Genomic DNA, 16,274 nt, shown 5'->3' on the forward strand with positions numbered 1-16,274 from the left:
CTGTGTTATCTGTTGCTTTCTTTTCTTTCCCTTATTTGAATAATGTAAGAGACTTGAATATATACCCTGGTTAGTTGTAGGTTAGATTAGTAGTTAGTTGAGTTTTGTTTTTTTTTTCTTTCTCGGTTTTTTCTTTTGTTAAATTTTGGTTATTATTTATTTAAGATTTAACTGTGTATCAATGTTTGTACTTGAGAGTTTTGTTTTTGTAAACTTGTAAAAATGTTAAATTTCTCATAAAAATATCTATATAAAAAAAGAGGGCATGTAGGGGATGGAGGGGTTACAGAGATAGGGATGGCTGTTGGGGCTGGAGGAGGTTACAGTGATAGGGAGGGGGTGTAGGGGCTGGAGGAGGTTACAGTGATAGGGAGGGGGTGTAGGGGCGGGAGGGGGTTACAGAGATAGGGAGGGGGTGTAGGGGCTGGAGGAGGTTACAGTGATAGGGAGGGGGTGTAGGGGCGGGAGGGGGTTACAGAGATAGGGAGGGGTGTAGGGGCTGGAGGCAGTTACAGAGATAGGGAGGGGGTGTAGGGGTGGGAGGGGGTTACAGAGGTAGGGAGATGGTGTCGGGGATGGAGGAGGTTACAGAGATAGGGAGGGGGTTTAGGGGATGGAGGGGGTTACAGAGATATTGAGGGGGTGTAGGTGCTGGAGGAGGTTACAGGCAAAGGGAAGGGGTGTAGGGGCTGGAGGAGGTTACAGAGATGGGGGGTGTTTAGGGGCTGGAGGGGGTTACAGAGGTAGGAAGGTGGTGTAGGGGCTGGAGGAGGTTACAGAGATAGGGAGGTGGTGTAGGGGCTGGGGGGGGTTACACAGATAGGGATGGGGTGTAGGGGCTGGAGGGGGTTACAGAGAGAGGGAGGGGTCAAGGGGCTGGAGGGGGTTACAGAGATAGGGAGCAGGTGTTGGGGCTGGAGGAAGTTACAGAGACAGGGAGGGGGAATTGGGGCTGGAGGAGATTACAGAGATAGGGAGGGGGTGTAGGGGCTGGAGGTGGGTACAGAGATAGGGAGGGGGTGTAGGTGTTGCAGGGGGTTACAGAGATAGAGAGGTGGTGTAGGGGCTGGAGGGGGTTACTGAGATAGGGAGGGGGTGTAGGGGCTGGACGGCAGGCAAATGAGGTGTGACATTGCTGGGAGACATGACTCATCTTCGATATTTAATGATATTTTCTTGTTAAAATTCACTTCCTTTCTCCCTCCTCATCTCGTGAAGTGTCCAATGTGGAACGAGTCCCGGCAGCTTCAGTTGTAGGAACATGCCCCGTTATATCAAACCAGAAAGGTATAAGAAATATTGATGTGTCATTGTTCAGGTAGTTGCTGGACAACTGCTGACGATCCTGGGTGTTTCGGGACAATGTGACCGTCCTCGGAGGATGTGAGGAGATTGAGTTCAATCTCTCAGCGATGAGGGTCTTCAGTTCATCTGGAGAGACCGGGAGAAGCTGGGTTTGTCTCCCTGGGAGCATAGCCAGTTTACCGAGAAATATTGAATCAAGGCTTTCAAAATCACCACAAGATTTCCAGAATGGGGTAAAGAACTTTGTCAGCATGGGTTGTTGGCATTTGGCCACAGTAACGTCCTGACCAATTTGAATTTGGTTGAATTGATTCCAAACTCAGCTCAGCGTGAGGTCCTGTCAGTCATCGGCAGAGTGAGGAGCTGACAATCTCACTCCCCACCTCCAAGAAAAGTGCTCCTGACTCCAGTCGAAAATTCCAGCTCCTTGTGTCCCATTGGGAGGGAGGGGGAAAATAGGCTGTTAAAAATGTCATTTTTAGAAGTTAATGTTTCTGAGTCTCTCAGGTTAATGATGCTGGGGAACAATACCAAAAGGATAGACATCTGCCTGCCTTCCTGTCTTTGTTGTACGTATTGTTTTGTTTCCGGGACCCACCCCAGCGCTGAGCCGATTCGGGGATTTCCAAAGCTGAGACACTTAGTTTCACTTTCATCAGTTCCTGGGTTTGAACTGCGCAGGGAGGCCGGAGATGGGAAACTGTAAGATTAAAACCTTATATTGCTTCTGCGATCCTTCGTAATCTCAAAATACTCTCATATTTTAAAACAAGTAATTTATTATCTTTGCTTCTTGTCTCAGCTTATTCGAAGAAAGATGCTGTTCACGACCCAATTATTGACCAGCGGTGAGTGGCCTTGATCAGGAAGTGAGTTTTTGGGCCAGTCACCGTGAGACAGAACCCTTTATTTCACCATGAGATCTCACTCTTCTCCTTCTTTCTGGGTTTGACAGGAATCTGGAGTCGCTGAGGAATTACCTGCGCTCGTACAACCCTCCCAGAGAATGTGTGGGGGGTTATTTAAACATCTTGCTGTTTGGAATGGTGGGAGCTGGTAAATCATCCACCATTAACACATTCTTCTCCGCTCTGGACCTAGAAGGTAGGATGCTGAACATTGCCCCATCTGGGAACGACGAGCAATCACTAACACCCGAGGTACATTCCCTTTTTTTTGGTTAAAGCACATTTCTTTGTATGTCTTCTGTCCACAGATTGAAACTGATTGGTGGGGTCAGGGGCGAGGAGATTGTGCAGTATGGAGACTTACAACTTCAAAGGTAAAGGAGACGGTAGGATTGCTGGTTACTGATGGTGGTCAAGATTAGAGTGGTGCTGGAAAAGCACAGCAGGTCAGGCAGCATCCGAGGAGCAGGAAAATCGACATTTCGGGCAAAAGCCCTTCATCAGGAATAGAGGCAGGAAGCTTCTGGGTGGAGAGATAAATGGGATGGGGGTGGGGCTGGGGCTGGGGAGAAGGTAGCAAAGAGTACATTAGGTGAATGGGGGTGGGGATGGAGGTGATAGGTCAGAGAGGAGTGTGGAGTGGGTAGGTGGAATGGAAGAAAGGCAGGTAGGACAGGTCATGGGGACAGTGCTGAGCTGGAGGGTTGGAATTGGGGTGAGGTGGAGTGAGGTGGGGGGAGGGGAAATGAGGAAACTGGTGAAATCCACATTGATGCCCTGTGGTTCAAGTGTTCTGAGGCAGAAGATGAGGCATTCTCCCTCCAGGCGTCGGTGGTGAGGGATTGGTAGTGAAGGAGGCCCAGGACCTCCATGTCCTCGGCAGAGTGGGAGGGGGAGTTGAAATGTTGGGCCACAGCGCGGTGTGGTTGATTGGTGCGGGTGTCCCAGAGATGTTCCCTAAAGCGCACTGTGAGAAGGCGTCCAGTCTCCCCAATGTAGAGGAGACCGTATTGGGAGCAACAGGTACAAAAAAATGACATGGGTGAAACTTTGATGATGTTGAAGGCTCCTTTGGGGCTTTGGATAGAGGTGAGGGAGGAGATGTGGGTGCAAGTTTTGCAATTCCTGCGGTGGCAGGGGAAGGTGCTAGGATGGGAGGGTGGGTTGTAGGGGGGCGTGGACCTGACCAGGTAGTCACGGAGGGAACGGTCTTTGCGGAAAGCGGATAGGGGTGGGGAGGGAAATATATCCCTGTGGTGGGGCCCGTTTGGAAGTGGCAGAAATGGTGGAGGATGATGTGGTTTATGTGGAGGTTGGTGGGGTGGAAGGTGAGGACCACGGGGGTTCTGTTAAAAAAAAGGGAGATGTCAAAGAGAGGAGGATCAGCATGGATTTGCTTCTTTGGGTCCTGCTGCTTCACACTAACCTGCCTGCTTTCAGTGAGTAGCCAGACTGCCAAAACTAAATCAAACCAGAGAAAAGTTGATCTGGAACAACTGGTCACTACCCTTTCATTGTAATTTAAAAAAAACTTGAAAGCCTTTTGTCTGAGGCAACATCTGTTAGCTATAATCAAACTGGTCCTAAACCCTTCAAATATAGTCTTTTCGGAGTGTGTGTCTTTTACGATCTCTCTGAAAAAAAAAGCCAAGGACAACATTAACCTTGTTAAAGGAGGATCATCACCACAGACCATCAAGAAAACACACCAATGCTTCTATTTCCTCAGAAGGCCAGCAAAATTCAGCATGTCCACAAGCTTCAACTTAGTATTGAAAGTATTTAACGTTGTAAGGATTAATTAAGTTAAAGAGGTAAGACATAGCAGGAGAGCTCCAAATCATAGTGTGCTCCTCTTACTCACTGTGGAAAGCTGGTCACATTTCCGGTGCCCTGGCACCTGCATGTGTGCAAGAAGTATCTCCAGCTGCACCACCTGAGGGCCTGAGTTTTGGAGTTGGAGCAGCATCTGGGGACATTGTGGAGTGTTTAGGTGGATTGGCCATGCTAAATTGCCCATTGTCAGCGGGTGATAGAGGTCAGAATATGTAGACAGATTTTGGAAAGATGTGAAAACAGCAGAGTTGTTGTGGTGGATGATTTTAACTTCCTATATATTGACTGGTATTCACTTTGTGATTGGGGCTTGGAGGAGACAGAATCTTTCAGCACCATTCAGGAAGGATTCTTGACATGATACATAAACAGTCCATCCAGGGAAGGAGTTATACTGGGCTTGGTTTTGGGAAATGAGTCCAACTAGGTGAGTGTGGGAGAGCATTTTCGAAGTAGTGACCATAATACTATGAGTTTTAAGATACTCATGGATAGAGATAATTGCAGTCCTTGGATGAAGGTGTTAAACTGGGGGAAGGTGAACTATAACAGTATTAGGCAGGAACTGGAGAATTCCGATTGGAGATGGATGTTTGAGGGTAAATCTACATCGGACATGTGGGAATATTTCAAAGGACATTTGATAAGAATTCAGGAGTGACATATTCATGCTGGGAGAGAAGGATAGGTTTGGCAAGTTACATGAACCTTGGATGACCTTGATCAGAAAGAAAAAGGTGGAATACTTAAGGGTTAGGAGGATTGGAAGTGACAAAGCCCTTGAAATACATAAGCATACAATGGATGGCATGGTGACTCAGTGGTTAGCACTGCTGCCTCACAGTGCCAGGGACCTGGGTTCGATTCCAACCTCAGGTGACCGTCTGTGTGGAGTTTGTACATTCTCCCCGTGTCGGCGTGGGTTTCCTCTGGGTGCTCCTGTTTCCTCCCACAATCCAACGATCTATGGGTTAGATGAACTGGCCATGGGAAATTACCCATGCTGTTCAGGGATGTGTAGGTTAGGTGCATTCATTGGGATAAATGTAGAGTAATAGGGTCTGGGTGGGATATGCATCAGTGTGGACTTGTTGGGCAGAAGAGCCTGTTTTCACACTGCAGGGGTTCTATGATTCTATGAAAGTAGAACAGAACTTATACAATGAATTAGAAGGGCTTGAAGGGGTCACGAAAAGTCATTAGGCAACAGGATTAAGGAGAATCCCAAGGCTTTTTATACATACATCAAAAGCAAGAGGGTAGCCAGGGAAAGTGTTGTGTAACTCAAGGACAAAAGGACGGAGTGTATGTGTAGGTAGGTGAGCTCCTAAATGACTACTTTGTGTCAGTATTCACGAAAGAGAGGGAATTAGTGGAGGTTGATCTCAGAGAAGGGTGTGAAGCCAAGTTGCAGTTTACAAAGGGAGAGATGTTGTACATCTGAAACAGTATTGTTAAGAAGGGGAAATTGACACCCCTCTAATAATTAAAACTGAAACACTCAGAGAAGCTCACCTCATCTCATAAGCTGATAAAGAAGTGTGACAAGAGATATTGCAATCTGTGATAAAGGAGTAGTTAAATGAAATAGATTCCCTTCAACCACTGCATAACTAACAAGTAACAATTTTTTTGATCTAACTCAACAGTGAACAAATTAAAAGGATTACTAACAAATCGAACAATCTCTCTTTAACTATCTATTCTAGAATAAAACAAAATTCTTATAGGGTGCTGTTCAAATAAATACAAATCCCACTTACAAATCAAAACAATAAACATTTTAGAACTCAGTCTGTCAAAGTTCACACAGAATGTATTTTCCGAAATGCTCCTCGCTGTCTCCGCTAATCTTTCTGAAATGTCTGTCTTTGTCAAATTTTTGTGACAGGACTGTTCTCTGTGTGAATTCTGCAGTCTGGAATAGTAGCTAAACGTGCTATGGTAGCTTTTATGCTTTTTTTTCTGAGAGCTGGAAATTGCTGTCTCTTCAGCTGGCAGTTGGCTTGCCCCAACTGTCCAAAATGCCTCCATCTCCATACTCTTGATGACGAATTGCTTTCTTTATAATCAGATTGGTTGAAAGTTGTCAACACCATCAGATTTAAATTTGAACAGATTTTAGCCCAAACATCCATTTTCTTTCAAGTTACTAAACATGGGGAGGGGTGCGAGATATCATCTTCCCCCATTTTACAATTTTACACACCGACTTCGCAACAGTACTAAGGTAGATAAGTCCTTGGTCCTAATGGGATCTATCCCAGAATATTAAAGGGGGCAAGACAAGAAATTACTGAAGCATTGACGTATATCTTTGTATCCTCTTTGGCCACAGGTGAGGTCCCAGGGGACTGGAGAATAGCCAATGTTGATCCTTGTTTAAGGAGGGTAGCAGGGTTAGTTCAGGCAATTACAGGCCCGTAAACCTCACAGTGGGAGGGAAATGATTGAAAACAATTCTCAGGGACAAGATCGAAACACATTTAAAAGCATGATGTAGTGGTGGTAAACAGCATGGTTTTGTGTGGGGTAAGTCATGCCTCGTTAACTTGATCAGGTTTTTTGAGGAGATGACTGTTCTGAGACAGGGTAAACCCCTCTGCTAATTTAAAGCAGCAACACAGAAAAGGTTCACCTCACACTGTAATCTGTTAAAATTTGAGAGGCAAAGAACAATCCCAGAGATCACTATTTAAAATAAAAATTAAGAATTTTATTCTTTACGTCCCACAGAGAATTTTAAACCAACAACTATTTACAACTCCTTTCTCTTAAATCTATTTTTTACCTCCCATTCTACAATACTGGTCCGATAAAGATATCCTGATGAAGATTTACAAAAATAAAATCACATTTTAAAAACCAGCCAACTTTGTTGATTGTCCTTTGTAGCTTTTCCTCTGTAGATTTTCTCCAGTTCATGATCGATGTTCTGCTGTGCAAATGTCTTACAGACAGGTACCTTTCAGAGAACTCTTCAGCTAGTAGTCTATATTTATGGATGTCTCTAACTGCTCTCCCTCTAACTGTTCAAAATATCTGATTTTATACCTCAAAACATCAGATTATTTCATTGGTTTTGATGTCATCAAAAACATTATATTTCAAATTTGATTGGATTTTGGTATCTTGGGGCATAATTTAAACCGATTGGCCGAATCTGCCTTTGTTTTTGTTCCATGGCAACACCACTGCAGCCATTTGTTTCCCAAGTGTTACATTGTTACCTTGTTCAGGACTCTCTGTGCTTTGTTAGTCCTTGCTAGCTTTTCAACTTTCTTAAAGGTACAGTACACCCCTCCACCTACATAACACCAGGGATCCGATTTCAAATCCCATCTCAGGCAACTGTCTGACTGACTTAAGGTACAGTACATACCTACACCTTCACAACAGTGATGAAGATGATTGATGAGAGAAAAGCAGTTGGTTTTGTCAACATGGACTTCAATAAAGCCTTTGACAATGTTCCTCACGGCAGACTGTTACAAAAGGTGAAGTCACATGTTATCGGGGTGAGCTGGTAAGATGGATACAGCACTGGCTTAGTCATAGGAGACAGAGGGTATCCGTGGAAGGATGCTTTTTGGAATGGAGCATTATGACTAGTGGTGTTCCATAGGGATCAGTGCTGGGACCTCTGCAGTTTGTGATCTACATACATTATTTGGAGGAAAATGTAGTAAGTTTGTGGATAATATAAAGATTGGTGGAGTTGCAGATATAGAGGTGGATTGTCAGAGGATATTGCAAGATGTGGATCAGTTGAGGGCACATGCAGATGGAGTTTAATCCAGACACATGTGAGGTGATGCATTTTGGAAGGGCAAGTGCTTGTGGAAATTATACAGTGAATGGCAGAAGTATTAGTCGTGCCGAAATTCAGAGGGATCTGGGTGTGGAGGTCCACAGATCACTGAAAGTAGCAGCGTAGGTAGATAAGGTAGTAAAAAAGGCTTATGGCATGTTTGCCTTCATTGGAAGGGGCATTGAATATAAGGATAGATAAATTACGCTGCAGCTTTATGGAGCTTTAGTTCAGCCACACTTGGAATATTGTATACAGTTCTAGTCATCACACCCCCAGCAGGATGTAGATGCCTTGGAGAGTTTACCAGGATGTTGCCTAGTATAGGGAATTTTAGTTCGGAAGGAAGGTTGGGTAGACTGGGTTTGTTTTTACTGGAACGCAGAAAGTTGAGGGGCGACCTGATAGAAGTTTATAAGATTGTGAATGGCATGGCTAAAGTGGTAAGTATGAGGCTTTTTCCCAGGGGTCAGTTACTAGGGGGTACAGGGTCAAAGTGCGGCGGGGATGAGAATGCTTGGAAGAGATGTGTGAGACAAATGTTTCATACAAAGGTGGTGAGTACCTGGAATGTGCTGTCAGAGGAGGTGGTGGAAGCAGACACAATAGCAACATTCAAGAAGCACCTGAATGAATACATGATTGGCAAGGAGATAGAGGGTGATAGATGCTGTAAGTGAAGGCAGTTTTAATATGGAAGGGGAAAATGTGGTGGCACAGGCTTGGAGGGCTGAAGGGCCTGTTCCTGTGCTGTATTGGTCTTTGGTCTTATCAATTTCTATAGATGCATAATAGAAAGCATTCTATCCAGGTGCATCACAGTGTGGTATGGCAACTACTCTGCCCAAAACTGCAAGCAATTACAGTGAGCTGTGAACACCAGCCTTCCCTCCACTGACTCCATCTATACTTCCTAGTGCCTCAGAAAAACAGACATCATCATCAAAGACCCCTCCCACTCCAGTTATACGCTTTTCCACCCTCTTCCAATATGAGCAGAAGATATAAAACTTTGAAAACACGTACCAATAGATTGAGGAACATCTTCGTTGCTGTTATTAAACTTATAAATGGCCCTCTCATATATTAGAGTTGATCTTTCTCTGCACCTTCCCTGTAGCTATAACACTGTATTCTGCATTCTGTTCTGTTACCCTGATGTTTGATTTGTCTAGATAGCATGCAAAACAATAGTTTTCTACAATAATAAATCAAACCAAATTGAAGCTCTGATGATGTAAAGTTCACTTCAGCAGAGATAAATAACAGCAAGGGAAAGAAGACATTGTTGGGAGAAATGTCCACTTTAAAGCTCGCTTGACTTTCCTTCTAATGACGAGAGAACAAGAAAAATATTTTAAATTATTAAAGATCCTTTACTGTTTGCTTCTCACCATGTGGCGGGGGAGCCCAGCAATCCCCAGTGTGTTCTTACACACTAGGCAGTGCTGCAAGTGCTCTCCAGTGTGATTACACAAGCTAAGGCTTTTTATACCTCTTTTTAAAATGGCAGTTCAAAATTAGGGCAGTTACAAAAAGATCATAGGCAGATGTTTTCCCTTCAATTCAGTTACTGCTGGGACATGTTGGAACAAGACTTTTGTCCTGTTCACTCATTATCTTGCTGTTCACAGTAGTTTCCTTGTTTTCTTAATTTACAGACAGCCATGTCCAAGTTAACCGCACCCTGACCCAACCCCTGACCCAACACCATTTTGTTTAATGTATCTGTTTCGAGCATTATCACAAACAAGCTAAAATGTATCATAAATGTATCATTCTTACATCCAGACCTCCAAACAGTGCCCACTCTGAGGGAAAGGCTATAAATCACCAAATAATAGGCATACGTAAAAAGAATTGAGCAATAATTATGGGTGACTTTAATCTTCATGTTGTTGAGGTAATCAAATTGGAAACACAAATAAGACAACACATTTATAAAATGCATTTGGGATAGAGTCCGAGAGCAATATATCATGGTGTCAACAGGAGAGAGCAGATTACTTTGGAATTGGTTATGGGTAATGAGGCAACATTAATAAATGACCTCTGAGTAAAAGACTCCCAAGGAAGTAGTGATCATAACATGATAGCATTTCATATTTGGTTTAAGAATGAGAAGCTCAGGTCAGAAGCAATTGTGTTTAACATAAATAAAGGGAATGACAATGAGATGAGGATAGAGTTAGCTAAAGTGATAGATGAACTGGAATGATAGTAAGCAAGCAATGGCAGACTTTTAAGGAGGTAATTCGTGATTCTCAGCAAAAATATATATTCCAGTGAGGAAGCAAGATTCTAAGAAAGGGATAAACAAACCAGGAAAGTGAACTTGAGGAGTGTCAGACTAACTGGAATCCTATTTCTGTGTTTGGTATAGATTCCCAGCATCCAACAATTCTTTGTTTTAATTCTTTACGTACTGGCCCCACTGACAAAGCTGCTGTTTATTGTCTGAATCTGATATGAGGATCCAGACTTCAAATTAGTTTAAAAATATATAACACTTGGAAATAAATGTACTGGTCATACTGGAGCTCCAGTTTGAAGTAAACCAATCAGACCAGTATATTTCATTCACCAGTTTTACTGTGTTTTCCTATGTCTTTGAACAACCACTCACAAGTTTAATACAGCACAGCAAAGGCCTGTGCTGACGCCTTTTATGAAGATAATTAAGAGTCAGCCACATCAGTGTGAAACTGGAGTCACACATCGGGTGCTGATAAAATCAATGCTTCCATTTATACAGAACCTTGCAAGAGTATCAGATGCCAAAACATTTTTCTGCCAACAAAGTGCTTTGGAAATAGTCATTATTGCAATATAGGCAACACAGCATTACATCAAGCTCCCACAACCAAAAGCAATCTCATCTTTGTTTTTAGTGATGCTGTTTGAGGGATTGGCATTAAGGTAGAATGCTCTTGAACTGAGTTTAATATCACAATGATGCGGTCCTTCCTCAGTACCATAAGCACAAGCAATTCCCATCCTAAAATACATGAGTAAATCTGTGGACTACCTTGAGAGAGTTCTGAAGAAGACTCAAAACTTCTGCACATTTTTCCCTCTGTTTTGTATCCTCACTTTTATTTTTTTTCACTTTCTTAGCCTTATTACCTTTCTCTTGGCTTATCTGATGGCTAGTGTTTCTGGGTAGTCAGTGCCTTCATCTGTCTGCTTGTGGCTTCATGTGCACTGTCAGTATCTACAGCCTGAGACATTGCAAACTCATGTTGGCACTGAGTTTTGTTTTACATTTTCACATGATGAATTACTGTTTCTTTTTGTTTCTCTGGCTCAGTTTTGGGTTGGTTTTCCCAATTTATTCAAAATTTTTAGGCTTTCTTGCAGACATTATGCCACATATTACATATTTTGATTGTCTTTTAGTTCCCACGTGTTGGAAATAATCACACATTAGACTTGGAAATGTTGGAGCTCCTATCTAGAGTGCTACTTGGTAAGAAAACTGCTTTAGTTCAGTGTCCTCTTATACATCATGTGACTGTGCACAGCAGTTGTGAATGTGGCTCCTGAGAGCATGAAACACAGATCAATTGGTTCCTGACTAATTAGTTCCTGCATCTTTACAGACAATACAACAAGATACAGCATGGACATGGAAAATGTAGCGGGGCCATGGAAGTGACATGGGGGTATTGAGAAGCGCATTAAACCAGCATGAGATATGGAAGGAGGTTAGGGTGATGGAACAACATGGGGAATGGGTGGGATTAGGGAGGTGAGGGCATGTGATGGCTTACCAGCCTTTAATATAACCAACTAAGGTTCCGAAAATGGAAGTGGTCATTTTAACTGGCTCACCTTGGCTTTCGCTAGCTTCCTTTGCCATCTCAGAGTCACCTCAGGACATGATCTATCCCTCACTGCCCTCAAGTGAGCAGACCTGAGTTTCCCAACTCAACTATCCCATCACCTGCAAGAAAATTCAGCCTGACTTTGTGAGATAATTAATCCAGTGGTGTAGCGCCTAAACTACTGTTATTTCAAATGTTTATACATGTTTTTATTTAATAGCTCAGATTCTACCAGCAAAACTTCCTACATTTTTGGGATCCAACTGGTTGGAATGCACTCACAGAAACAGCAGATGTAAATAATGTATTAAGGATGATCCTGGAGGGAAGAGTGCCACCAAATACCAATGTAAGTTTCAATTATTTTACACTTTCACACTTCAATTAAAATGTAAAACATATAATTGGACTGAAGCACATGTGATACAAAGTGACCAACCTTTCATACATGAATGACGTGAATATTTGGGACATCGGGGTCACTGGCTGGGCCCAGTATTTATTGCCAATGCTCAGTTTCCCCCTTTGAAAAAGTGGGGATGAGTTGCCTTCTTGAACTGCTGTAGTCCATGTGCTGGAGGTATACCCACATTGCCATGAGGGAGAGAGTGACACTGAAGGAACAGTGATATATTGCCAAATCAGGATGATTAGTGGATTGGATGGGAATTTGCAGGGGGTGATGTTCTCATGTATCTGCTGCCCTTGTCCTTTTGGATGGAAATGGTCGTGGATTTGGCGGGTGTTGTCTAAGGATCGTCGGTGAATTTTCTGCAGCACGTCTTGTGTGTGATGGTAAGTATGAACCCATTGTCAATTCTCGTTAAAAACCCATTGGATTCATTCATGTCGTGAAGGGAAGGAAATCTGCTATCTTTGTCCAGATTGACCTACATATGACTCCAGACCCACAGCAATGTAGTTGAGACTTACCCTGCCCTGAAATGGCCTCCCAAGATATTCAGTTCTATAAAACTGCTGTAAGTCTCAGTATAAAAGGAATAAAACTGGACAGACTACATGGCATCAACCCAGGCACCAGGAACATAAACAGCTCACACTGTCTTATCATTCCTGCAAAGTCTTCATTAATAACAGCTGAAGGTTTGTGCCACAAGTGGGGGAACTGTCTAACAGAGACATTGAGCAATTGCCTTACCTTGTCATAGTCACCCTTCCACAGGTGGGGTGGCAGGTATTTGCAGAGGCAGGTCTTCATATCTGAGTCTGTCAGAGATGCTCGAATAGTGGTCAGTATCTTCGCAGATGATTCTTGTCCAGTTTGTGCAATCCAGGACAAGACATTCCCTCAACTCAGTGGGGTTCTTGCATTTATTTACAAAGACGTTGAAACATTCCCTCTCTCCTCCTGGTATCTGCTTGCTGAGACAATGCTCAGAATAGTGAGCTTGGGTTTGGAAAGCTTGTGTGAAGCATGCTGAATAACTCACTGCACTGATTCCTCCAAGGAGCTCAGGAGATGCAGAAATTCCTTCCTGCACACCCACTGATTCCTCCATTGTGTCTGATCTTGTCCGACAAGATTGTTAGGTGAGTTGAGGATGATATACATGTCATAGCTGAAGTGAGTGTGAAACTTGTTGTTGTGATGTGTGTGAGGGTGTGAGGTGGAGTCTCTGGAAGGTAGACACGAGGTGTGATTGTTAAACATGGTCAATAAGGCAGTGACAGGGCTATGATATACTGAGCTGCATATGGCGTTAGTGCAGCAGTGGTTAGGAAATGGTCTCTGAAGATGAGCTCACTGATCTTCACTACTCCTGTGAGGTCAGTGAGGGTTTTACAGACTGCAGCCAGGTCCTTGTAGTGACACTCCTTTGCTAGAACATAGGACACTACAGCACAGTACAGGCCCTTTGGCCCTCGATGTTGCGCCGACCTGTGGAACTAATCTAACGCCAACCTAACTTACACTATTCCATTATTATCCATATGTTCACCCAGTGACCATTTAAATGCCTTTAATATTGGCCCCTGATGATCTGCTCACCTTCAATTTGTGAGAAAGCGAGGACTGCAGATGCTGGAGAGTCCTCTTCCGTATAACTGGCACCATCCCCCACCTTTTCCTCTGCTACATTGAGGACTGTATTGGAGATGCCTTGAGAGCCCTGAACAGTTCATCAACTTCACTAACACCTTCTGCCCTGCCCACAAGTTCACCTGGACATCTCGGGTACCGCCCTCCCCTTCCTAGACCTCTCCATCTCCATTTCTGGTGACTGACTGAACACAGACATCCATTTCAAACCCACCGATATGCACATCCCCTCCTGTGAAAATACTATCCCTTACTCCCAATTCCTCCACCTCTGCCACATCCACACCCAGGAGGATCACTTCCACTCCAGAACATCCCAGCTGGCTTCCTACTTCAAGGATCGCAATTTCCCCTCATCCAGCGCATCTCCACCCTTGAACCTCACCCCTGAACCCCACTCCTCCAATCGCAACAATAATAGAACCCCCCTGGTCCTCACCTTTCACCCCACCAATCTCTGGATACAAGGCATCATCCTCGGCCATTTCTGCCACCTCCAGTCAGACCCCACCACCAGAGATATATTTCCCTCCACACACTCCTATCTGTGCTTTGCAGAGACAATTCCTTCCATGACTCCCTCGTTAGGTCCACATCCCCCCCAAGGAAAGGTGGCACCTTCCCTTGCCACCTGCGCCCACACCTCCCCCCTCACCTCTGTCCAAGACCCCAAAGATCTTTTCATATCCAGCAGAGATTTTCCTGCACATCCGATGTCTCAGAATTAGAGGAGGCTTGACTCATAATATTCCTTAATTAAATCCATCAACTTCTCAAAGGTTTTAAAATTTGGTGTCTCAGGGAGAGTTCAGCTGTGAATAACCAAAAAAGCTGCAGGTCCACAAGCTGTCAGAAAGATTACTCATTGGGGCATTTAAAAATCAATGCCATTTACCTGGAAAAATTGATGGATTCTTTCCACATACTGGATCCAGACTTTGACAGCAGGATTCAATAAGTCAACCTTCCCAAATAACAGCATGATATCAGAAATGCTTACCCCCATAAAAAGGTGACTGTTGCAAGTGAATTTCTTCAGGAGTGGGCTTCTGTCATCGCCATAGAATTAACTCTGGGGGGGGCCAGTATCCCATCTCCAAGTCCCCCTTTATTTACACGAGGAGGCTCCTTCCAGCTCCCTCAGAGCCAATTCTCAGAGTGAACAGAACCTCGGACACTCCTTTATCTATGTGTCAGCCAGTGCTCCCTGATTGGACCAGGTTAACAGCCCCAATCAGGGAACTTCTATTCTATGGGATCCACCCGTCTGACCTTGTAACAATCACTCCAGATCTGAGCTTGCCGTCCCAGTTAAAGCTGTCTTTGCTGACTGGAGGAATGCTTTAGGAAGATCAATGATCTTCTCTGCTGTGAGTCTAAGTGCCACTATCTTCACTGTTTCCTCTGTTCCTCTGTAATCACCTCCCGCCAAGCCTCTTGCTCTATTGCAGGCATCTTCAGTATTTTCCCACTCCCATCACCCTCATTCACCCCAATCTACAACCCCACTAACCCTACATGCCCTCTGTGTCTGGGAGACTGCCCACCTGCGCCAACAGTTATGGCTTTGTCACCTAACATCATCTCCAACGATGCCTGTATCCCACACACACAGCCACAATGGGGCAAAGAGAATCAGGAGGGTTATTGTGCTCCCTGTCATTCAGCTCCTCCGATCCTGGAGTAAGCCCTGGAGTAATCCTACAGGCTGTCCCTGACTTCCTGTGCTGAGATCCCCTGAGGGAAGGCTATTCTCCTAAACCGGACTGAGGCCTGCAGAGAATGACAACAGAGGCAAGCTTCCTGTCTTTGTGGCTGTGCTAAATGGAATAGCAAGGCAGCAGTTTAAGGGCCTGGTATCTCAGGCTGAGAGGGCAAAACACAAAAAGGCAATGCGAGGCAGGAATGATGAGAGCACCCAGGTCAGCTCAACGTGACTGAGTGCAATGACAGTGAATGAAGAGCCTGGAGTCTGTTGCAGTCCATGAACTGGTTATGTGTCCCTGAGCACACAGTGTTCCTGTTAGAGTATTACAAGGATAGTTGTCAGTCCAGGCAGAGTCAAAGTCCCAAAGTGTCCTGTAAGTGAACTCAAAATGTTAGGTCTCTCGATCTCCACCTGCTCAGTTCCCCCAACACCTTCTGTTTTTATTTTTGATTTCCAGCATCTGCAATATTTTGCTTTTATTAAGAGTGAATGAGATGAATGGGTTTTTACTGTTAGACTGGGGAACTTCACTGTTCAGCAGGCAAGTTTCAAATGACCACAGGGAAAGGGCCTTGCTCAACAGCTTCAGGATGACCCCCAGGCGGAAGTGGGTACTGCAGATTCCTGATGAAGGGCTTTTGCCCGAAACGTCGATTTTCCTGCTCCTCGGATGCTGCCTGACCTGCTGTGCTTGTCCAGCACTGTTCTACTTTCAGGATTAGCCCCTGTGAAACCAGCATCCTGAGGTGGGGCCTCAATACAGACTCTGTATGCAGTTACTAAGAGACACACACAGTGCTGTACCTTAACTGAAGAG

General features: G+C 44.3%; 1 protein-coding gene across 4 annotated transcripts in view; it reads left to right on the plus strand.

Annotated features, from left to right (window-relative positions):
- The first annotated feature begins 1,434 nt into the window (after positions 1 to 1,434).
- Positions 1,435 to 16,274, plus strand: part of LOC140458853 (uncharacterized) — a 38,278-nt gene continuing 23,438 nt past the window's right edge. Inside the window, exons 1-4 of one of the 4 annotated variants that reach the window (XM_072553540.1) lie at positions 1,915 to 2,007; positions 2,108 to 2,153; positions 2,261 to 2,465; positions 11,908 to 12,036. In XM_072553540.1, coding sequence (XP_072409641.1) covers positions 1,998 to 2,007; positions 2,108 to 2,153; positions 2,261 to 2,465; positions 11,908 to 12,036 — 390 coding nt within the window. In that variant the 5' untranslated portion in view covers positions 1,915 to 1,997. Of the gene's footprint in view, positions 1,539 to 1,720; positions 1,875 to 1,914; positions 2,008 to 2,107; positions 2,154 to 2,260; positions 2,466 to 11,907; positions 12,037 to 16,274 lie in introns of those variants that run through there. The other 3 variants (XM_072553542.1, XM_072553541.1, XM_072553543.1) reach the window with 3 other exon arrangements.

The sequence above is a fragment of the Chiloscyllium punctatum genome, chromosome 34 (genome assembly GCF_047496795.1).
Source record: "Chiloscyllium punctatum isolate Juve2018m chromosome 34, sChiPun1.3, whole genome shotgun sequence".
Lineage (NCBI taxonomy): Eukaryota > Metazoa > Chordata > Chondrichthyes > Orectolobiformes > Hemiscylliidae > Chiloscyllium > Chiloscyllium punctatum.